We start from the raw sequence: 24,951 nt of genomic DNA on the forward strand, positions 1-24,951 counted from the left end.
TTCCTCCCCTCTGATTCCTGGAGTAGGATCTCTGGGGGAAGGGGGTGGAAAAACGTATGCCCACAGCAGACAAGGTCTTTCCATCCTTCTCACTACGTGAAAGTGTCCCTCTTACTTTGGGACCAAAAAGGGAAGATTTAAAAGGGTCTGCAAAGCCACACAAATGCATCCAAGCATGCAGTCTCATAATGATGCCCGAAGCGGCTACTCCAACTGCCCCCTTGGTACTAAGAGAAATCAAGCGCACTGAGGTGTTCGAGACTGATTCCAAGGTAGCTAGCTGAGAGGCAACAGTATCATGCAACTCCTCAGTCAGGACATCCGCCAAAGAGGGGGACATTTCTGAAATTAGGTCTCTTTGGAGGAGAGTCAAGTGTGCCAGGTAATTCAGTGACCAAATAGCAAAGGTCACTGAAGCGTAGGTCCGCTTCCCCAGTCTGTCCATAGCCAGAGACTCCATGTTCAGGGGATGAACAGTAGAACTATCCTCTGCCAGTTCCCTCTTGGTGGCCGCCGCCACGGCCATGGAATAGACTACCAGCTGTTTGGACCAATTGGGTTGGTCTTCAGGAGTGGACAAAATGTTATCTGGCCTCTGGGGGATGGATTCTATGTTGTCTGGGGCCTTCCAGGCATGTTGCACAGTAAGTTTAATGAACTCATCCACAGGTGGGGTCACCCAGGAAGTAGATGGTCACGCATGGAAAGCCTGCAAAAACACTTTCTCTGAAGGGTTGGAGGGCTTCCAGTCTCCCCTCTGCTTGAGGATCTTGAGAATGTCTCCAAATGAGACATCTTCCGGGGGAGACCATGGGGACCCTTTCCCCTCATTGCAATCAGTGTCTTCAGTGATGGATTCCTCAGGGGAATCAAGATGCTTCCTCTTGCAAAGTGTCTTCCAGGGTGGCTCCCCAGTGGGGTCTTCTGAGGAGGACTCCGGAGAAAGGGTTCCCTTGAAGAACAGGTCTTGCGGCTCCAATGCTCGAGGTTTTCAGAGTAAGAGGGTGGGACAGCTGCATGCTAGAGGCGGTTTCTGGTTCTGATGCCAATGGTGTCAACTGCAAGCCTGTTGAAGCAAGGACCCGCTCCATCACCTGGAAAGCAGGCCGGCCTGAGGAGGGATGGGAGCCTGGAACAGAGAAGGACGACCTCGGAACCGGGGGTCACACCCCACCCAGAGGAGCCCACCTCCAGATAAGGAGCTCTGAGAGGACTGGCAGCTGCTGGGAGAGCCGTGGCCGTACACAGTGCCACAGAAAAAAATCGGCACCGCGCTAGGTGCCATGGTGCCGACAGCCCAATCACTGCTCTGAGAGTGTGCCACTTCCAAAGGAGCCATGGCACTTAGAGCAATCGGTGCAGACAGGGAATCCCCCACTGTCGGAGCAGAGACAGTATGCACCGGGATGGCCATCGGTACTGAAGTCTCCAAAACCTGGGTGGAGGTTGGAGGAGGATAGACAGGACAGCACGCCATGAGAGGTTCTGTTCCAAGAGGGAGGGAAGACCTGGTCTGGGTGGTTAAGCCTCTAGCTGCCAGAAGCTGGTCCACAACCCTCACTACATCCTGTTCTGAAAGACTCCTGGTGGATCTGAAGGATGCTGCCGATGAAGAATCTGGTCTCTCAAGGAATGGACTAAATTGTTGCTCCAAAAAGGGGTCATAAGATGGAGAATACCTAGTTCTGGGGAGGTGCTTGACCTTTGGAACTGAAGGTGTCATTACCAGAGGAGCCATGTAAAACATTGGCACTGTGGGGTACAGTGGTTGGAGCCTGTGTCATAAACAAAGTTGGCACCACGAGGGATGGTGCTGAGGCTGGTACAGTGGAAGGCGGAGTCAGAATCAAGGACAGCACTGAGGGAGAAGACAGGGACCCTGGTGCCGAAGCTGGCTGCGCCAACGGTGCGGGAGAAGCCTGGTGACGACTCGGTTCCAAGGAGGACAGGGATGTCGGAACTGAAAGACTCTGTTTCTCCTTATGCTTTTTTATGTCCTAATGCTTAGGAGGTGGTGAGACCTCCATCCCAGAAAAGTACAGTTGTGTACCTACCATAAATGTAGATGTTAGAGTGTATTCACTGTTGCAGTCATTACACTTGGGTTATCCTGCTGGCAGGCTACCTGCAGTCGACCCAAGTTCCAAAGTCTAGGTCCGGCGTCGGTTGCTATCGCCTCCTCCCTGACATCAGTGCGCCAGGGGTATAAAGGATGCAACTGACGCCATTTTCTTCAGTTTTTCTTGCCCCAGATGTCAGGTGCCCTCAAATAGGAAAGGCAGGAAAAAATTATTGCAAAAAACATGCATGTACTAAAATAAACATTTCCTTCATCTACAAGCAAATACACCACATAGGTTGTATACAGTTGAGAAGTACAGAAAAGTCCCAGCAATGAAAAGGGGGGGTGGTGGGTGGGTAACCTGGACTACAACAGTGAATACACTCGAACATCTACATTTATGGTAGGTACACAACTGTACTATGTTCATCGTGTTTCACTGTTGCAGTCATTACACTTGGGTTGAATCCCAAAGCTGAGGTTAGGTGGCTGGGCCTAAATAGGATTAGGAGAGGCTACCGGGCCCTGCAGAACTGCAGTGGCAAAGCCTGCTCTGGATTTAGAGTAGAGAGGTAAGTGGTAGTGCTTTGTGAAAGTGTGCACGGAACTCCAGGTTGCAGCTTCTAAAATGTCTTTGGTTAGTACTCCCCTGAGAAAGGCTGCGGAAGTGGCTGCTGCTCTGGTAGAATGTGGTCTAATGCCCTTAGGCACTGATTTGCCATGTTGTGCATTGCAGAAACGAATGCAGTGTCCTATCCATTTTGAAATTGTCTGCTTTGAGATAGGCTTTCCTTGTGATCCTGCAGTATAAGCTACAAACAGTTGCTCAGGTTTTCTGAAAGCATTTGTTTTGTCCAAGTAGAATTATAGCTGTCTGTGTATGTCCAAAGTGTGCATTAGTATCTCCCCTTTATCCTGGGGATTTGGATAGAAAGTTGGCACATGAATGGTTTGATTAAGAGCCACACTGGAAACCACCTTTGGCATAAATGTTGGGTTTGTCCTTGGAGAGACCCTGTCCTGATGAAAAATGATGAAAGGTTCCACTGCCATTAATGCCTGTAACTCTGAGACTCTTCTTGCTGAAGTTATTGCTAGGAGCACAGCAGTTTTCCATGATAAGAATTTTATATCAGCTGTGTTGGCTGGCTCAAAAGGAGGCAGTGTGAGCTTTTCTAAAACAAAATTGAGGTCCCGTGCTCTCCTTGGGGGTCTTGTTTCTTGCCCCTCTGAGGTACTGCCTTAGCAGTGGATGTGAAAAAAATAGGAGGTTCCATACTGTAATGAGCTGAAATGGCAGAGGCATGGATCTTAATAGATGAAAAGGATACGCCTTTGTCCAGCATCTCAGTTAGGTATTGTAAAATCTGAGGCATATTTGGAACAAGTGGTTCGGGTCCTTGTGCCTGGTTCCAAGCACAGAATCTCTTCCATTTTTCTGCATAAGATTTCCTAGTGCTGGGCCTTCTGGCTTCTAAAATGACACCCATAACAGCTTCAGAGAGAGGTGTGGTCTGCGTGACTATATTATCTGCCATGCAGCCAGATTTAAGGTTCTGAGTTGACTGTGTAGAATCTGATTGTTTTGTTGAGTCAGAAGATGAGGAATTTGAGGTAAATGCCAAGCTGGGCCTTGAGACAAGTTCTTTAGGATTGGGTACCAGTGTTGGAGTGGCCAGTCTGGGGCAATCAGGATCATTTTTGGCTTCTCTTGTCTGACTTTTACCTTGGGAAGAAGAGGCATTGGAGGGAAGGAAAACGGTCAGCTGAATGAAAGAGCATCAACTTTCCATGCTTGTGAGTGATAAGTCCTTGTGCAGAATTTCTGTAGTTGGTAGTTGTGAGGGGAGGCAAAAAGATCTATGTCTGGGCGTCCCCATTTCCTTGTTATCATGCTGAAGACCTGTGGATTTAGTTTCCATTCGTGCGGATCCATGAGATTTCTTAGTTCGTCTGCCAGTGTAATTTTCTTTCCTGGCAGGAATTGTGCCTGCAGATGTACTTGATAGGTCAGTGCTGTGTTCCACAAAGTCATGGCTTCCCTGCAGAGGGGGTAGGAATGTGTGCCCCCTTGCTTGTTTATGTACCACATAACTGTGGTGTTGTCCGTCTTTAGTAATAGTTGTCCTGGATGAAGTAGATACTTGAAGGCTGTCAGGGCATTCTGTACAGCTAGCATCTCTTTTTGATTGAGGTGAAGATGCATTTGTTCCTTGGGCCACGTGCCCTGAATACATTTTCCTGCCATGTGTGCCCCCCAGGCATAATCCGATGCATCCGTTGTTACTGTCTGCCTGGCTGTGGGTAAGGTGAAAGGCTGTCCCTTGTTGTGGTGACAGGCCCGGGACCACCATCGAAACTCCTGCTGTAGACAGGGAATTATAGTTACTATTGTTTCCAGGCTGTGGCAATGTTGAGTCCAAACACTTTTTAGATACCACTGTAGTTTCCTCATATGCAGTCTTGCATATGGAATTAGTAGAATGCAGGATGCCATGAAGCCCAGGGCCTGCAGAATTGTTCTTGCAGGGAGCTGGGTCTTTGTTGCCATCACTTGAAAGTAATGAGTCAGTTGCCTTTGTTTGTCTGGCGTGAGATAAGCTATCTGGGCAGTTGTATTTAAGCCTGCACCCAGGAATATTCTCTCAAGAGGGCACTAGTTTTGATTTCTTTTCATTTACTTTGTACCCTAGGCAAATTAATAAACTTTTTACAAATGCCAGATGTTTTAGTAGAATGTCCTTGCTCTCTGCTTGAATAAGGCAGTCGTCCAAGTAGGGATATATTTGAATTCCTCTTTGTCTGCAAAATGCAATTACTGGTGCCAGGGATTTTGTGAAGACCCTGGGCGCAGTAGATAAGCCAAAGGGCAGTGCAGAGAATTGGTAATGCATTGAGCAGGCTATGAATCTGAGGTATCTTCTGCAAAATTGCCTGATTGGGACATGCAGGTATGCCTCCTTGAGGTCCAAAGTAACTAGCCAAGCCTTCTTGCCCAACATGGGTAGAAGTTGCTGCAGTGATAACATTTTGAATTTTGGAACATCCAGGAAAGTATTTAGGATTGACAAGTCCAGTATTGGTCTCCAGGCTTTGTCCTTTCTGGGTACCAGGAAAAGTCTTGAGTAAAATCCTTGTCCCTGTTCTTGCTGTGGTACTCTTTGAATAGCTCCCATGTCCATGAGAGCAGCAATTTCCTTTTGTGCCTCTGCCCATTGGTTTTGTGGCAGATCCGGCATACCTTTCGATTTTGGAAGGGTGTGAAAGTGGAACCTGTAACCCTGAGAAACTATATTCAGTACCCATTTGTCCTGGGTGATTATGTGCCAATTTTGTGCGAAAAGTGCTAGCTTTCCCCCTAGGGGTGCTGCCAAAAGGTAGGTGCTTGGCCTTCGTAGAGGGAAGTCATTGGAACGGTTTCCTACAAGGTTGCGATTTGTCTTCTCCTCCTTTGGGGGCAGAAGCACCCCATTGTTTAGGTCTGTAGGAGCCTTGGGGCAGAGATCTGCCTCTTGGGCGTCTGTATCTGCCTCTGTGGCCTGTCTGACACCTGAAAGGACCAATTTTTTGAAAGCCATTTTCTACTAAACCTAGGTGGTTGAACCTGTAAGAAATCCTTTACTGTCTGCATAGATTTTGCTTTATCCTCCATTTTCTTTAACACCTCTTCTGCCTTAACACCAAACAAAGTATCATGCTGTAGTGGAGCATCCAATAATTTTACTTTAACATGTTCAGGTAAACTTTGTTCTTTCAACCAAGCATGCCTTCGAATGACAGAGCCTGTAACTGCGGCTCTGCAAGAAGCCTTTAATGAATCAAAACCACATTGCAGAGTATGCTTTCCCACTTGTTCAGCTGCATGCAATAATTCCTGCATTTCCTTATTGTCAGGACTTTGAGTTTGTAAGCATTTTCTGTTTTAACAAAGACATGAGGTACTGTTGATATTTAAGCATGTGAAACTGGAAGTTTAAAGCCCTTACAGCTAAAGTTGCAGAAGTGTAAACTTTTTCCCCCATCTATCCAGAGCTCTACAATCCCTATAAGAGGGGACAGGGTTTTTTGCAGTGGAAGCCTTAACCCCTTTGGGACCCTGAGAAATTGTTTCTGGGTCAGCAGCAGGGTTTTTATAAAGAAATTTATGAGAGTCAGGGACCCTGTAATACCTGTCTGGTTGGACTGGTGCAGGGGGTAAAGAATCAGGAGACAGACTGGATTCAGGGAAAACATCATCAACAATATCAAGCACAGGGGGGTAGCCAGGGGCCTGTGCTGAGGCAGTAAAAGAAAGTCTGAGCCTTTTCTTGGATTCTGAATAATCCTGGCTCTCCCAGTGGAAATGCTCCCTCATGGCGTGCAGAGCTTCCACAAAAGAATAATCTTCAGGTGGAGAGGCTGAAGGTATAGATTCTTCAGCATCAGAGTCCTCATAGGGAGGGAGAGAATAGCCCTAATCTGAAGAGGAATCAGAGGAAATAGAAACCTGGTCAGAGGAATCATAGTCAGTGTCTTGCCTAGGCCTTTTACCAGGAGGGGGATGGGAACCCCTGATCAAAGTAATTAAGTCTTTGGCCATTTTAAGCATCTGTTTCTTTGGCATGGATGACTGTCCAGGAGAATGCTGTACTTGTTTCTTTGTTTTTGATGGTGTCTTTGACTGTACCTTGGCTGTTGCAGAGGACTTAATAGTAAGCTGTGAAGGCCTGAAAACACCCTCAGAACCCGATGCCTGCTCAGCGGCTCCAGACCCATCTGAGTGAATAGTTTCCATAGGCCCAATACCTTGAGTATCCAGAGGCCTAGTTGTCTCCACGTGAGAGTCGGATGCGGCCTGTGGCTCTGAGGTAGCAGGTGTCAGGGGCTGCGAAAGCGCCTGAGAACCGGCGACTGGTCTAGAAGAGGCTTCGTCGTCCGTTTTGGACTTCGGATACCTGTCCTTTTCCTTGTCTTTGCGTTTTTTTATGAATTCCAGTCGTCGGTTGTTCCGACGGCATTATATAGTTAAACCTTCGGCCAAAGTAATGTAAAGCAAAATCAAACAGACGTTTAATAGTGTGTTTGTTGAATCTAGCACAAAACCGACAACTAGTAACGTCATGGTCAGGGCCTAGGCAAGGAATACAGTAAGAGTGAAAGTCCTTATGAGTTATTTGCTTCCCACAAGAAATACAATTCTTAACTTTTACGGACATCAGTCTGGAGCAAGAAAAAGTTTCCCCAACGGGGTACTTAGCTTTATAGAAGACTTCGGTTCTGAAACTCTATTTCAAAAATCTCAGGAGTCGGCCAACCGGCACTTGTGAACTGCTTTTGCTTCGGGCACCGTGCGGCAAGAAAGACTGAAGAAAATGGCGTTGGTTGCATCTTTTATACCCCTGGCGTACCGACGTCAGGGAGGAGGCGACAGCAACAGACGCCGGACCTAGACTTTGGAACTCGGGCCGACTGCGGGTTGCCTGCCAGCAGGATAACCCAAGTGTAATGACTGCAACAGTGAAACATGATAAACATCAGCCTGTGCAAAGGGTGATTTGAGCATACCCTTTAGAATAAGGTTGTTTTTGGGTTCAGCCAACTTACAGTTGTTGAAGCTAGAACAAATGTCACAAGAAACATTTAGGTGGTTAACGCCCAAACAGTAAACACACCGGGCGTGACTGTCAGATTTGGGCATCTTAATGCCTACACTTGTCACACTGCTTGAACCCAAGCTTGGTCTTTATAAACACTAGTACTACTACACAACAAAATATATCTAGCAACAAGAGATAGGATAGTGAAAGAAAGCACTTTCTTTTTTGTACAGGTATCAGGCAAAGTGTACCAACAATGGTACTACGAAATACCAAAAAGGTAAGAGGAGGGCCTACTAATGGTAGGGAGAGAGGGAGTAGTACCAACGATGGTACAAAATAACTACCAAGGTAGTGGGTAGGGTTTAGTCAAGAAATGAAGGCAGAGATGAGACATAACTTTAGATGATAAAAACTGTCTAACAAACACTAAAGACTCGAAATAACCATAAAAAAGCTACACTTAGCTGAGCGAAGGCTTGGCACGTCTGGCGAGGAACATGGCAAACGAGATCTGGAGAGACTAGGAGAGGGGCATTGTGGGTAGGTCTTAGCTGAGAGTTTTTGGCTGGCGAGAGCTTAGTACTGGCCGTGTCGGTTCCGAGGACGGAACCGAAGTCCTAACAGTAAGGAATGAATAAAGATTTACATCAGATGAAAAGTTACATAAGTAGTGCTTTCCCCCTTTGTTCTTTGAAACTGATTTGAAAATCTTGGCAGTCTCCCAGCGCTGTTTATGGAATAAACTAGTACTTTGTACATCCTGAAGTGTTATTCTGGACTCAAGACTAAAAAGTAAAATTCTGTGCTATTTATTTGTGAACTTTAACATAACCGAGGTAAAATAGAACTAGCTGACAGTTGAGTAACACCTGTTTGGGAGAAGGCTTTGCGGGGGTCTCTGGAGTACCATTGATTTTGGTCTCTGGTTTTACTGGTTTCTTTTCCAGTTTGTCACTCTGCTCTTCTTCATCATGCATATCTCCCTCATTCTGCTGTGGTTCATCCTCATCATCACTGTCAATAACACGTCGAATTTTCTTTGACACCCGCTTCACAGGAGAGGATGCCTCAGTACAGGCGTCGTCATTTTGTTTCTGGGGGGAAACTGCAGCTCTGCAGAAACAGAGTGATTAAGTTACTAATATTAGAAACACCCAAAGCAAGGACAGAAAACACATAAAACCACATAGCAGCTGGCATGTGAACATCTTAGAAAAATACTACTAGACAGTTCATACTAAAACACAAACATGAGGATAACAGCTTAGCACATGTACCTAGGATGCAAAGTCTCTGATAAATGAATGTAAATAATACAACTGAACTAAGCATTTAGTTTAAATGAAATCTAGAAAATTTCATTCCAAGTGTAAATTATGCATCAGTTTCCACCCCTTCCTGCCAAACCAGCTCTTTTCATTTTTTCTCTTTTGGCCTATCAGTTTCAGTGCTTCATTTTGATTTGAGTTTCAAGACAGGCTACTGCCTGCTCTTGGCAGTTCGGTGTACTTTCAAACAATCTTTAGAAGCTCTGTCTCAAGCAACTATGAAGCATAATATTAGGAAACATGAATATTGACTGGCAGACTACAGATAAAACATTATAAAATGCAGTAAACATAATACAGAAACTGGGGTAAAATCAGTGACTGCAACGTTGTCCCTCGTGAAACAGTCAGCCCACAGTATAAAAAAAAAAAAAAGTTATATACTTACCATAACTTGGCATCTGTGTTATCCTATGTCACTATTCATCAGTCTTGGGTCGTAGGATCTGACATCGGATCCGAGCCAGTAAATATAGACAGCTTCTAGGCTTGAGCTCCTCCCACCTCCCATGATCCCTTGCTGCCCTCTAACCCCTCAAATCAAGTATGCCCTAGAGCTAGAAAACACGGAAGACCTTAACCACTAGATAGAACATCACCATTTCCCCTAGGTCCCACAGGATGGTGGAAAGAGGAAGGGATAATGACGAACAGTGACACAGGACAACATGGATGCCAAGTTATGGCAAGTACATAATTCTTCATCTTATGTTATCCATTGTCACTATTCTTCACTCTTGGGTCAGAGTCCCCTGCTACCCTAAATCCTGGGTGGCCTCATGGAAAGACATGCCGAAGAACTGTAGAGCCAAAGGAAACTATGTTCCTGGAGAAAATGTCAAGCTTATAATGAGTAACAAAAGGGTGAAGTATACCAGGTGGCTGCCGCACAAATCTCATGTACGGAATGACGGGCCAGACAGGCAGCTGATGTAGCCATAGATCTAGTGGAATGAGCTCTGACTGTTCCTGGTAAAAGGTAAGCCTTTAGATAAATAGACCAAGGAAATAAGCTTCAAAATCCAATGAGAAATAGTAACCTCAGAAACCCCCCAACCCTGTCTGTTAAGAGAAAAAGTCACAAAAAGTTGGTCAGATTTGCTTAAACTCTTGTTTCTATCCAAGTAGAATCATAACTGTCTATGAACATCAAGAATATGTAACAGATATTCCCCTTTATTGGAAAAGTTAGGAAAGAAAACTAGCAATTAAATGACGGATTCAAATTCGCCTCTATAGATATCTTAAGCATGAAGGAAGGATTGGTTCGGAGAGCCACTCTGTCTTTATGAAATACCATGTAAGGTGGTTTGATAGAAACAACCTGAAACTCAAACTCTTCTTACAGAAATTATGGCCACCAGAAAAGCTGACTTCCATGATAAGTTTCATACCGCATGTAGCAGCAGGGTCAAAGGGACTGTGTGTGTGTAAGATATTGCAGCACAAATGAAAGTTCCCAAGGGGGGTGAGGATCTTTGACAGGAGGATGGAGCAGAAAAACACCCTTCAAAAATGCCTTGCAAAAGTAGGTTCCTCGCAAAAGTGGAAATTAGAAACACCCGCCAATTGCACTTTTTGAGAGTAGAGAAACTAGCCCATTTTTGAAAAAGTGAAAAGAACAACAAGATATCCGGGATGGGAGCCAAGAAGGAATCCAGATTCTGTTGCTTGGCCCAAGTAGAAAACCTTTTCCACTTACTCGCATATACCTTTCTGGTGGATGCCTTCTGAGAGGCCAGAATAATGTTTCCAACGGGTGATGCAAGCCTGGACTGATGCAGGATTACGTGAAGTGGACAAATCACGCTGTCAGACGATGAGTCTGAAGGTTGGGGGTCGGAAGCTGGATGGGGTGGGAAATTGGATCTAGAAGGGGATCTAGTACCCAATGGGGTACTTCAGATGAGACTGCAGGAAGGGAACCACACCTGCCAAGGACAAAAGGGGGAAATGAGGATCTAGGTGGCTTTGAGGCACTGAGCTTTCTGAAGCACTCTGGAAATGAGAGTTAAAGGAGGATAGGCATAAAGGAAACCCGGAGGACAATCGTGAGCCAGAGTGTCCTTGGGGGACTCCCCGACGGGGAAATCAGGGCAAAATCCCAGAAATCAGGGCGAAAACCCGACTGCATTTGTGGTTGAGGGGAAGCAAACAGATTGCAGCTCGAATAACCCCAGCAAAGGAAAATCTCTCTCGCCACTGAAGGACTCGGGACCACTCGTGAGGACTCAGGATGGCCCTGCTGAGTCTGTCTGCCAACATGTTGGACTCACTGGGAAACTGCGTTGCAATGAGAAAGTGCCCAGAGGACAGCACCCATTCCCAAACCGTCACTGCCTCGAGACAAAGCAAATAAGAGCATATACCCCTTGTTGATTTATCATACAACTGTCATGTTGTTTGTGTGAACTGCAATGACACCGGGATTGAGGCAGTCCTGAAAAGCTTGCAAAGCAAGAATGACTGTTCTCGTCTCCAGTACATTTATGGGCAGTTTTGTCTGTGGAGGACCACGTACCTTGGACCATCTTTCTCTGGTAATGCCCCCCCGCACCCCAAAAGGGAAGCAGAGGTCGCGCTGGCACTAGGGGGGGGAGAATAGAAAATGGTCTACCTGCTATGAGGTCAGGAGACTGAATCCAATGAAGAAGATGATGCCTGCACAATGAAGCAGTCATTGGATGAGACAAAAGACCACTGGACCGCTACAGTCCACTGCAAAACCTCATATAGAATCTGGCCAACAGCACCAGATAGATTGCCGCTGCCATGGGCCCCAAGGCCCTGACAATAAAGACAGACCTGAGGAGGAGTCAAATCTAGAAGACACTAAACTTGAGCTCTGATAAGATGCGGAGAGGGAGCTTTGCATTCATTGACACAGTGCTCAACTGAATTCCGATAAACTCCAAATTTTGAGATGGGAACAGATTCACTGTGATTCCTAACTGGTTGAACAGGCGAGGCATGTACTGAGTGGCTGTGGCCAGTCGATGCCTGGTGGGAGCTGTAAAGAGCCAATCGCTGAGAGGTAAGCAAACACCTGGAATCCCTGCAGTCTCAGGTGAGCTGTGACCACTGCCATGCACTTGCTGAACACCCCCCGGAAGGGGGGGGGGTGAGACCAAAGGTAGGGTCATGAACTGGTAATGATTGGCCCCTACATGAAAGCGGAAATGTCTCCTGGATCACCTGACTATTTTTATAGGAGATCCACTGAGCATATCCAATCATCCTTGTGCAGATGGGGCACGATGGATTGGATAGTGACCATCCGGAACGTAGATTTCTTGACAGAGATTCGACACGCTGACGTCTAGAATTGGATGCATGTCCCCAGTCTTCTTTGGCACCAAAAAGAAGGGAGTAACTTCTGGATTCTCATTGTTCTGGGGAGACGTCTAGGATGGTTCTCTTCTGAAGACGTTTGAGCACTTCTTGCTGAGCTAACTCCTTCGGCTGGGGTGGCACATTGGGGAGGTATTTCCTGATTGGAAGGGGTGACTGAGCAAAGGGAATAAAATAGCCTTTGGAAATAATCTTTAGCACCCAACAATCTCGTGTAATATTTGAGCAGGCCAAAATGTGTAGTGATAAATGGCCCGCACTGCCTCCAGGGCAGGACAGTCTGGCAGCATCTCAGGAGCACTGGGGGCTTCTGAGAAAAAGGTTCCCCTGGAGCACAGATTTTGCCCCTGGGGTGGCATCCGCCATTGAACCCTCTCTCCCCTGACCTCTAGAAGAGGGCTTTGCCCTGAGCATCTTAAAAAGAAGACTGTCTTACGAAACCACATTTTTCTGGTCCCTCATTGCATCTTAGAGAAGGAGCGTTGAGAGGTAGGGAAACTTGATTCCCACAGCCAACAAGGTCTTGCCTTCCTGCTCACTGTGGGTGAGTGAGTGTTTCTTTGAAGGAACAAAGAGGGTAGATCTATGAATGGGGGCATTGGTAAAGGATGCCTTAAAGGACTCAGCAAATCCATAAAGGCACAGTCAGGCATGGTGCCGAATAGCGATGCCTGTATTGGCCGCTCAAGATGTAGCTTCCGCAGTGTTGGAAATCAGCCTCATCAAGAATTTCACTGGGGAATTGAGAGTAGACAGCTTGGGGGAGGCATTGCTTAGTTCCCTGGCAACTCAGAAAGGGAAGTAGTAAGCTCCTTGGCCAAGTCCCCCTGGATTCAGGCAAAATGTGCCAAGTAGTTAAGCACCTACAGAATGAAGGTAGCTGAGGTGAAGACCCACTTTTCGCGAGTGTCGATTGCCTGGGACTCTCAGTTAGGGGGATGAACAGACATACTTTGTTCTACCAATTCTATCCTAGTGGCGGCAGGTACTACAATAGCATCGACTGGCACACATCTGCCCTTCAGATGGAGGATTTCTAAGATGTCCCCAAAGGACACATCCTTTATTGGAGATCTGGAGGACCCATCCCCTTCATTAACGTCTGTATCCTCAGTGACAGATTCCTTAGTGGAGTCCAAGTGCCTCGTCTTGCACGATGTCTTCTGAGGCACCTCCTCCGGGGAGGTTCGGGGGAGAATTCAGAAGAGAGGGGAACCCCGAGGTGGGTGACTCCCGTCTGAAGACTAGTCAGAAACTGCTGACTGGCAACAGGCTGAGAAGAGTCTGGTCTAGGGGGGTGGGATGGTCCCTGGAAAGCCGGGGAGGAAACTCTGGTGGAGGAAAGGTCCTCTCTACTACCCGAAGGCTGAAGGGCTGGATGATGCTCCATCTGCACTCCCAGCATGCAGGCCCACCTGAGAAGAGAGAACAGAGCATGCCAGCACCTCCAGGCTTCCGGACAGTACCAGCCCGGAGCTGTCGAGAGCTGAAGCACCAAGGGGAAGGGACCAGTCCGAAAACACAGGTCCAGAGCCCCCACTCAAAGACTTTGGGGAGACAGGTTGGGCCCGGGACTCCGTCTGCACAGGTGTAGGCCGAGCAGATGTAGTCAGGGACCCGGTCTCCTCCTTGATGCATTCCAGGGCTTGGAAGTCTGAAACCATCTGGATCGGACAAGGACAAGACAGTGAAGAGGTAGGAGAAGAATCCTTGGCCAGATGGGCAGGGGACACAAGGAGCCTCAACTCAATCTGAGCCATGAAAAAGGACCTCATCAACCTGTACACATTGGAGAGGAGCAAGTTCCTGGAAGATCTAGAAGCAGTGGAGGACCTAGCTGGGGATGGGTGTTTGAACCCACAGGACCTCCCATGCCTATCTGTAGATCGGCTCCTCTGTCAGGAAGCAGAAAGGGACTGCCCCAAGCTAGACCCTGAAGGGAAGACCTCTATAATAATTGTGGGATCTGATACCGATCCCAGATCCACTTGCCTTGGATCTAGACAAATGAGGATCCGAACGTTTTGGTTCCACATGACTCTGAGCCAAGGAAATCAGATCCATGGCAGGTTCGGATCTGAAGGCCTCAATCCAGAGGCCTTGGTTCTCGGAGTAGATTCCCACAACCTCAGATCCGAAGACTTCATAGGGAAAGCCATGGATCCAGAGGAGGAGTCAAGGGACGTAGGATCCAAGGAAATCAGATCCGATGGAGCAGAGGCTGGAGTCAGGGCTCAGATCTGAGGGCCTGGGATCAGACAGCCTGGCCTTTTTTTGAGGCAGATGACCTGGGAAGAGAGGTGGCCTTCGTCTTGTGCTCAGAGGGTTCTGGCTTGGCCGGGGACTGGGCCAATGGACCCCTTAGACCGTACCCTTCAATATGGGTTTATTCCGGCACTCGACCAAGCCCCTGGGGTTGAATGTGGCACAAAAGTCGGATTCAACCTCCAGGTGATCAGCACCCAGGCAATAGAGGCATTCCTCATGCAAATCGGACATGGGCATCTTCCGACTGCACGAGGAGCGCCTTTTAAACCCAACCAGTTTGTCAGACATGTTGAAACAACCAAGCAACTACCAAAGCCTAAGGGACGCGCCAAAAATCATTACACAGGAGAATGCTATGGTCAAAAACCCAGAAAGGACCAACAATAACAAACAGCGAAAGAGAAGAACTACAACACTAAAAAGTAGAGATGCTAAAAAGTAAAAAGGGTGCCAAAACTACAACAATGGGAAAACACAGAAACGGGAGGGGAGACAGGCTATAAACTAGCTACAAGAACCAGATAACTATAGCAAACTACCAAACTACTAACAGAAAGGGCGAGTTAAGTCAAAAGGAAGAGAATTTTAAGATACTTATCCCCACAGCATACTCGAGCCAAAGAATCATATCTGGTGCTGAGCGCGGCAAACAAGATCTGAGGGGTTAGAGGGCAGCAAGGGATCATGGGAGTGGGAGGAGCTCAAGCCTAGAAACTGTCTGTAAAGTTGTCAGTTTGGATCCGATGTCAGATCCTACAACCCAAGAGTGAGGAATAGTGACATGGATAACATCAGAGCCACTGACTGCTGCAAGCAGTGGTCAGAGAAAGCTCTAAGGTCAACAGAGACTAGGCTGAAGATCTGGAAGTTGACTGGAGAGAGAGCACAATAATTCAAGAAATGCCTCTCAGCTCTAGTACCTCAGGATGAAGATTAAATAAGTGTGGCTGAAGAATGGCTGTGCCTCAAAACAGCATATGTAAGGACTATAAAACAGATATGCAGCCAAGCCAGGTATGGAAGAAAGGTACATAAGGAAAGCTGGTGGAAGAATGCAGAAGTCCAGGAAGTCAAAAGATGGAAACACTTTCATTAATGCCTGGAAAAGTTGAAGCATCCAACTTCAACTGTCACTGCAGTTCTTTTTGTCACTTGTCCTTCCAAGGACCTGCTTGTTTAGTGGTAGGCACCATCACTGAATTTGTTCATCTGTACTCCTACCTGATACGACAAATCCACCAATAAGAATCCCATCTTAGATTGGATTCTTACAAATAAAATTAGACAAAATAAACTATACCAATAGTATTCCTATCAAATTTAGTGACCAACTGGTTATTCTTGCAGTAACGCAGCACATTCAGGACAAAAACAACACTACTTTAATACGGTTTGCAATCTCTCCACCTTCAACAAAAACATTTTCATTACAAACTTAAAATGAATAAACTGGGGAGTGCTAAACAGAGTCAACTCAGATGAAGCAGTAGCAATACATAATGCAATAGTTCTAGAAAAAAAATACTATACAAGGATGCACCCATAAGGTCCAAATGAATTAAATCAAACCCAGCTGCCTGGCTAAAAAGTAAACTAAACAGTTAAGTAAAACAGGTATACAGCAGGAAGTACTTGGAAAACTCCAGTAATAAAATTAAAAAACGCAAATTAGAACAACCCTAAGATATTCTGGTCCACCATCAAACTCCTACATCTAGCCCACAAGATCCACCTAGCCCCAAAACAGACGCACTAGGAGATTACTGATAACCAGTTTCACTGATACTTTGTAAATTCTGTTGCCTCTCACAAACTTCTAAAAATCAGTGTAATACCTTCAGATCAAACAGCTCCTTTCCAAGCTCTCAAACTTCAACCCATCCTAACCTCTACTATTAGAAAACTACTTAAAACTTTGAAACCCACCACCATTAACCCAGACAATTTACCAGAAGAATACATCAAAATAATTGCAAATGCTCTGGCACAACTTATGTCCATCTTAATAAAGTCTACAAGGAAAATAATGTTCCCATTCTGTGGAAAAATCCTACATACTTGCCTTACATAAGGGTGGAAAATGTATTGACCTGTCTAATAACAGGCCCATGACCATTATCTTCTCTGTCTATAATCCAAAGTTCTTACTTACATTACTGAAAAGCTCACTACTTTCTCCTATGGAACATAGTTTCCATCCAGATCACAGCCCCATCACTACACTAATAAGCCTTTGTTACAGCAGTAAATCAAAGTAGAAACAGTAACATTGTCTCTTCCATATTCCTTAATCTGTCTAAAACCTTTGACATAGGCACACTAAAAACTACTAAGCAAAATGTCCTCTCTAGGCTTTGATAAACTCTCACTATCCTGATTTAATAGTTACATGTCAAATATCAAACGGACCATAAGCTGTAAAGTGGCAAAACAACATGTCTTCCTTTCTCCCTATAATTGTGGGAGTCCCTCAAGGCTGTCCACTACTTTTTAATAAATACTCATTAATGACTTGCATTTTGAAAGAATCATCTAATACTCAGACAATTCCACAATCTGCTCTGCCAAAGGCTTGTTTAAACTACAACAGTATACTCAAGAAGGTCTCCAGTGGATTGAGCCTTGGCTAATTGACTCGGTTCCTTCTAACCCCCCCCCCCCCTCCAAAAAAAAAAAAACTTATCTTATTCATCCATAATCAACCATCAGACCAAAAAAATCCTTCTCAATAACATCAAATGATACCAAGACAGAAATGGTAACTCATGCCAAACTGCTACAGGTTTATCATTGATGAAAACCTAAAATTCAATTACCACATCAGACAGTTTGTAAAGAAAACCCATCAAAAATTGTGAGCCCTCTCTACAGCCAAATTCTCTCATCTCTTCAAATCCTTATTCATCAATCAGCTCTCCTTTCTAGACAAGTACTATAATAAAACTGCAAAATTTGCTGCCAGCCATCATTATAGGAACATCACTGCCTTGCACTAAAACAAGCACTATTTAACCTGCTCACAGCTTGCCATGACGCATAAGCTCATACATATTCTCCAACTCTACAGTCCCCAAAGATCACCAAGCTCTTCTGACAAGATGTTGCTAACTGTAACAAAATGAAATAATACTGCTGGAGACTCCCTATACTCTCTCTCTAAAACTTGGAATTCCATCTCTCTCTCTCTCACGATATTAGAAAGCAATAAGTATTTTAAACTACATTAGAAGGATTGCTTAAATAGTACTTGGTAATACTACTGCACCTCACCTGGTGCAACCCAAATGCTGCCTCTCTTTCAACCTCTTTTCCTGGGCCTCTACTCTCTAAATAGCGTCTCTACTCACTAAATGGCTCTTACTAGAGTCCTACTGGTATAATCTCAATTTGATTCATCACTCTCTATACTTCAAAGTAACTCTTCTAAATATTGTCAACCTCGCAATTTACTTTTTTTCTGCAAATGTAAAAAGTCATGTACTCACCATAACTACCCATCTGTGTTATCCATTTTCATTTATCCTCAACGTATGGGTTCGGATCCAACCCTCAGATCAGACTTGGCCGCATATTCCGGACTTCAGATCCAGCTCTTGAGATTCTCCCTCTACCCATAATGCCCTATTCCATCTCCACTGCCTCAGATAGAGTTTGCTGCCATATATCTGTATAGTTAAACACAGACAGGTATAGACAGATAAAAAAGGCAGTGCTCACACCTGGAACTGTAGGTTCCAAATACAGTCCATTATGTCTCTCCAAAAGAAAAGGATGGGGGATGGATGGGAGGGAAGATGAAGAATGAAAATGGACAACAGATGCCTAGTTATGATGAGTAAACAACTTTTAAATCTGATGTTGTCCTTTTCATTCTTCCTCAATGTATGGGACAGAGTCCCCAGCTGTGTTGATCTTGGGTGGCCTTCATGGAAGGATATTCCAGAGTACCACCCAACCAAAGGTAGCTCTGTTTCTGGAAATAAAATCCAATTTGTAATGAGAAACAAATGTATGAGCACTGGACCATGTAACTGTAGCACAAAATATCAACAGACGTGCTTAACTAAAAAGCAGATGTAGTCATGGATCTGGTTGAATGAGTTTTGGGAGGTTTAGGTAATGTCATGCCTTGCTGCGAAGAAATCTAGGAAGTACAGTCCCAGCTGGCTAAGTGACTTTAGAGACTTGATGACCCAGGCACTTGGGCCGTAACAAAATGTTGGTCTGATTTTGTAATCTGTTTTGTGTTGTGAAGATAAAAACGTAGTTGTCTGTGTACATCAAGGAGATGCAGCATGTACTCTTCTTCACTGAAAAAATTTGCAAAGAAAACTGGTAAGTAAATGGACTGGTTAATATTACTTTCAGAAGCCACTTTAGGTAAAAAGGAAGGGTTAAGTCTGTAAGGAGACATTCTTATGAAAATGTAAGGAGTTCTTGAAGAAACATCCTGGTGCTCAGATATTCTTTTTGCAGAAGTAATGGCTGCCAAGAAAACTGTTTTCCACTACAGGAATTTTAGATCAGATCTGTCTTAGTTCAAAGGATTTGTATATTAGACCTTCAACCACAGCTGTCAGATCCCAAGGTGGTGAGAGATCCTTTACTGGAGGCCTTAGAAGAAAAATGCCTTTCAGGAAAGTTTTATATAATCTAGACGAAGCCAGGGAAAAAAAAAGGTTTGTTCTCATGTGAAAATTGGAAACTGCTGACAGTTGAAGTTTAACTGTAGAGACACTAGCTCCTTCCATAAAGGGTTGTCAAAAACTGAAAAAAAAAAAATCACAGAAACTGGGGCAGAAAAAGGGTCAGTTTGATTACAACACCCAAAGGGAGCATCTCTTCCATTTGCTTTTGTATATTTTTTTGGAAGAATCTTTTCAAGAAGCCAAAATAACATCTCATAAAGGGGAAGAAAGTCTGTACTGTATCACTGGAAGTGCAGAAATCATGCAGTTCATTTGTGGGGCCTGAATGTTGGGATGTTGGATCCCTAACAGGTAAGAAAGGAGATCCAGAGTTGGCTCCAGTATCCAAGCAGGGTAACAAAGGTGAGACCGTAGAAAGGGGAACCACACTTGCAGGGGGCAGAAAGGGGCAAGGAGGATTACAGAGTTCTTCAGCCAGCTAGCTTTCTGTAGAAATTTGGGAATCAAAGGAAGAGAAGAGCAAGTGTAAAGGAGTCCCAAGGGCTAAGCGTGCACTAGAGCGTCTCTTGGTGACTCCCCCTAATGTGGGATAAGAGCAAAGTACTTGTTGCACCTGTTGTTGAAGGGAGTGGGAAACAGGTCGCAACAAGGTCAGCCCAAACGCTGAAGATAATCTCCGCTTGAGGACTGACAGAGACCAATCGTGAGGCATCAGAAGAGATCTGCTTAGTTTGTCTGCTAGTATGCTGGTCTTCTCCAGAATGTGTGTTGTAATTAGAAAGCAGTCTGATGAGATCACCCATTCCCATACTCTTGTGGCCTCTCTGCAAAGGGGATAAGACAGTTAGTCCTTGTTTGCTGATGTACCAGACTACAGACATATTGTCGGTCTGAATCGCAATTGCCCCCAAAGGAAGAGCATCTGGACATACATGCAGTACTAATACGGCTGCTCTCATTTCTAAGACACTGATATGCAACTTGGTCTCTGGGGGGGGGGGGACCACATGCCTTGGACCGTTCTTCCCAAGCAATGCCCCCCACCCTAGCTGAGAAGCATCCTTGGTCACTATGGCTACTCGGTTTAGTAGAACAAAAGGATCTGCCTAGATTAAGATTGTTCGATTGTATCCACCACTGAATGTGTTGCTTGCAAATTGGGGTGAGTTTTACTGGAAAGAATGGGGGCTGATATAGAATGGAACACTTTACAGCTAAAGTCTGTCAGAAGCGTGGAAGTGTTAAAATTGTTTTATAGCTTCCAGATGCTGCAACACATCTTAGAAAAGTTCTGTTTGTGTGTATTGTGACACATGTGCAAGATCCTGGCTCAAGTTTCTAATAAAGGATGTAGTGTGGGAACCAGTCAGGTGACCAGATGTGATGTCATTCTATAGCCAGCAATGAAATATTTAGACATTAGTGAGAGATGTCACTCAGCACTCTGTTTTGAGGAACCTGGCAAGAAAGAGCACTCCCTTACATCATTTTGCCTTGCTCTATTAAGTAGGAAACATTAATTATTTAGATCAGTCAGGAAAATATAGTGAGATAAGTTAAGTATTGTTTTTCTGTATCGGTTTGAATCTTTCCATCCGTTTCATTTTTAATATTTCCTGTGACAAACTCTAGTGTTTATTGTAAATAGATATTCAATATTTTCAAGTTCTTTTATTTATTATTAAATATATTTAAACTTTTCATTGTGGCTGGTCTTTTAAAGAAGATTTTAACCTTTGAGAGTAGTTATATTTATTTAGCGACACTGTGGCTGCTTCTGAAAATCTTGCTGTTTGGTCAATATTACCAATGGTATTACTATTAATTTCATTCAGTATAATTGGATACCCTGTTAAGGGCCTTAGAATAGCTGACTGGTGGCAGTGGAACAACCTTATAGCCTGGGCAAAGGTGGTAGAGTGGGTACTCTCTGCCAGCCTTTCCCAGTTGTGTGTGTGTGAGAAAATCAATCTCACAGAGTGTCTGTGTCACAGAGCTCCTTGGTGGTCAGTGTGGGTTCTTATTTGAAGCCCAGAGAGGGGGAAAGAAAGTATCCATTCTCAGGACTGGAGAGTGTTCCCAGTGTGATCTTAAGGGAAATTGTGCTTGGTGCAGAGAGCTGCATCTGAAAATACTGTGCATGTCTGTTCCTCTCAAAGTGAACGTTCCCCCACCTTTGTCCGTTGTGAGGACTGAAACTCCTTGATCACTGGCCCAAAGGGGGGACATCACACTGTAATTGAATAGGCCGTTAATAATGTTTTTAAAAGACTCTGCAAAATTGCATAGTTGAATCTAAGTATGTCTCCTAATGGCAATGTCTGAACTGGCTGCGAGGTACCTTCAGCTGTGTGAGAGATAAACCTCATCAAAGCATTTGATATAGAGTGGCCAGTTGCAAGAATCTTTTTTTTTGAAGTCATCAGCAGACATGGACTGAAAGCTCTTTGGTCAAATCTCTCTGAAGCCTAGTAAAGTGTGGCAGGTAGTTTACTGACCTCAGGACAAAGGGTGCTGAAGCAAAGACTCGCTTTCCAAATCCATCCAATGCTCTAGACTCCCTGTTTGGCGGATGGACAGAAAATTTCTGTTCTGCTAGCTCTTTCTTGGTGGCGGCCACCACCACCATAACATTGACTGGGACTCCTTTGCTCCAGTGGGGTCTGTCTGCTGGCAGGACTAAATATTTGTCAGGCCTTTTGGGAATGGGATCAATGGTATCAGTCTACTTCCATGTCCAGCAGGAAATCAAATCAATAAGTTCATCCACCGGGGGGGTGGGATAAGCAAAGACAGATGGGCCAGAAACAAAAGCCTCCAAAAATACCAATTCTTCTGGGGTGGGGTTTTGGGAAGACCAACCACCTCTGTGTTGAAGGATCTCTAAAATATCTCCAGAGGAGAGGTCATCTGGCGGTGACTTGGGGGACCCCTCCCCTTCAGCAAAATCAGTATCCTCCATGACAAGCTCCATGGGGAATCAATATGTCTTCTTTTGCATGCTCTTTTCCAGTGCACCTCCTCTGTGGGGTGTTCAGGTGAGGTGTCTGTAGACAAGGAAATTCTTCTACTGGAACTGAATGGAGACTTACTGGAACTGGCTGTCCCTGTGGAACAGGGCTTGGCCGACTTAGAGCTTGGAACTGATAAGAGAAAAGGGATAGGATCCAAAACATGAGAAGATGGTTCTCTTTGGAGAGAAAAAGTGCTTTCCACCACTCTGAAAGTGAAGGACCTGGAAAGGCTTCAACCCGCCTTGTCAGAGCTAAACCTCCAGATAAAGGTAGATCTAGGCCAACCTTGATCTGTGCCTCAAGGGTAGAATCGGATCCACACTGTCCTGGGCTAAGGCTCTGATGGGAAGGGACAGATCTGACAAAATCAGAACCAAAGCTATCCTCTTCAGATCTGCTACAGACACACTGGCTCCAAGACTTTTCCGATCCGAAGGTGTTGGAGCAGAACCAGGTAAGGAAATAGTAGGAGCTCTGAAATCTGACCTCTCGGGGATTTTGGATCATGTGACTCCAAAACCACTGGATGGATTGAAGAAGGAGATAAGATGGTCTTTGACATGGCAGGCATACTCACGGATCCAACAGGAGATGAAGCCTATAAGACCCCCATCTGGATTCTGAGCTCTGAGTAACGTCTCATCATCCTATCCATATCTGCTTCCAACAAGCTTCTGGAGGATCTAGAGAAGTAGTGAATGGGGGCCTTGAATGTTCTCTGGAGTCCGAAGCAACTGAGATGGCAGGGTGTGCAAAACTGGTTTGATGGCAAACTCTGGAGTGGTACCCCTATAAGAAGTACTAGGCTTTGCATCCAACAACATAGGATCCAAGGGGGGTACTGCTGGACTTATAAAGATGGAGTTGAAGATTTACGATCTAATGGCTTTGTATCCAATTGTTGAGTCCGGATCCAAAATTTTTCTAGTTTTCAAATGGAGGCTCTGACAAAGACCTGGGAGGCTTTGAGGGAAAGGAGCATTTCCTATGCTCCAGAGGAGTAGACTTAATAGTCTTTGAGATGGTTTGAGTCCCTGAAGAAGATGTAGAAGGGAGAAGACCTCTTAAAATAAGCTTACTGTGTCTGTCTGCCAGAGCTCCTGAATTAAAAGTAAAGCAGATCCTGCAAAATGTGTCCAACTGCCCGGCCCCAAGACAGTATATGCCCTCCTTGTGGGCATCTCAATTTGGTATTTTATGCCCAAAAGAAGTGCATTTCTTAAAGCCTGCTGACTTGTCCGCCGTGTTGAGAGAGACAAGTAGAAAAAAACAAACTACAATAAAGTTGATAAAAAGGAAGGTTGATTACCAAAGATGGTAAACTGAGAAAAATACCCTATAGAAAAAAAGGGTAATCAGAAATGCTGACAATGGTAAAGTAGAATTACTATAACATTGGTAGAGAAAGTATGAAAAATCTAACAACCAGCAAAAAGCTGAGAGAGAGGATAGTAAACTAGCTAAATAGAAATTTAAGGGAAAAAAACTTTTAAAGTTGAATAACTCCCAAAATATCTGTATTACAGCTCAAGATGAGAATGGAACGTGCATCTGTTCATGAAGGCAACAATGAGATCTGAGGCAATGGAGATGGAATAGGGCATTCTGGGTAGACAGAGGAGCTCGAGAACTGAATCTGAAGTCTGGAACATGTGGTTGAGTTGGATCAGAGGGTCGGATCCGAACTCATATGTTCAGGAAGAATGAAAAGGACAACATCCTACCTTGATTTCTTCTGACACCTCACCAGCTACTTTATTCACATTACCCAAAATACCTTCAATACAGTGGAAAAATTTCTCTCCAATCAACATCTAATCCTAAACCCCAACAAAACTAAGTTGCTCCTCTTCTCCCCCACATGCAGGACCCCCTGCCATCCTCCAACAAAGTACAGTTGTGTACACTTACCATAAATGTAGATGTTAGTGTATTCACTGTTGTAGTCATTACATTTGGGTTATCTGCCTGCAGGTAGCCCTCAGCCGGCCTGAATATCAAAGTCTTGGATTCCTGCATCAGATGCTCTCTCTAAAAACATGCAGCTGAAGCAATTACATCAGTTTTTCTTGCCCCAGATGTCAGGTGCCCCCATAATGGAAAGCAATTATTTGTTAGATTACACCTCCAACAAAAAGCAAATACACTAGAAAGCTGAAATACACTAAACAAGAAGAAAGGTATGGCCAAAAGAAGTCGGGGGGTTGGAGGGAGGGTAACCAGGACTGCAACAGTGAATACACTCTAACATCTACATTTATGGTAAGTGTACACAACTGTACTATGTTCTTCGTGTTTCACTGTTGCAGCTGTTACATTTGGGTCTATTCCAAAAGGTAAGGAAGGGAGAAGGAAGTTAGATAGCATTAGGACCAGCTACTAAGCCCTGCAAAACTGCAGTAGCAAAACCAGCTCTGGATTTAGAAAAAAATAGGCATGTGGTAATGCTTGGTGAAGTATGTACCGAGCTCCAGGTAGCAGCTTCTAGGATGTCCCTGGTAGGGACACCCATGAGAAAGGCTGTAGCGGTAGATGCAGCCCTGGTGGAATGTGATCTTATCCCCTGTGGGATAGGTTTTCCATGGTGCTTATAGCAGAAATTAATGCAATGGCCTATCCACTTAGAAATGGTTTGCTTTGAAATGGCCTTCCTCTCTGCCCCTGCAGCAAAACCAACTAGCAGCTGTTCAGATTTTCTGA

General features: G+C 44.9%; 1 protein-coding gene across 1 annotated transcript in view; it reads right to left on the reverse strand.

The window, feature by feature from the left end:
- LIG1 (DNA ligase 1) overlaps window positions 1–24,951 on the reverse strand; it is a gene marked incomplete in the record, with an annotated part of 1,422,011 nt that overhangs the window by 1,256,599 nt on the left and 140,461 nt on the right. Inside the window, 1 exon segment of the mRNA XM_044078332.1 lies at window positions 8,509–8,754. Coding sequence (XP_043934267.1) covers window positions 8,509–8,754 — 246 coding nt within the window.

Source organism: Protopterus annectens, chromosome 1.part1, assembly GCF_019279795.1.
Source record: "Protopterus annectens isolate FY-2018-M chromosome 1.part1, PAN1.0, whole genome shotgun sequence".
Lineage (NCBI taxonomy): Eukaryota > Metazoa > Chordata > Ceratodontiformes > Protopteridae > Protopterus > Protopterus annectens.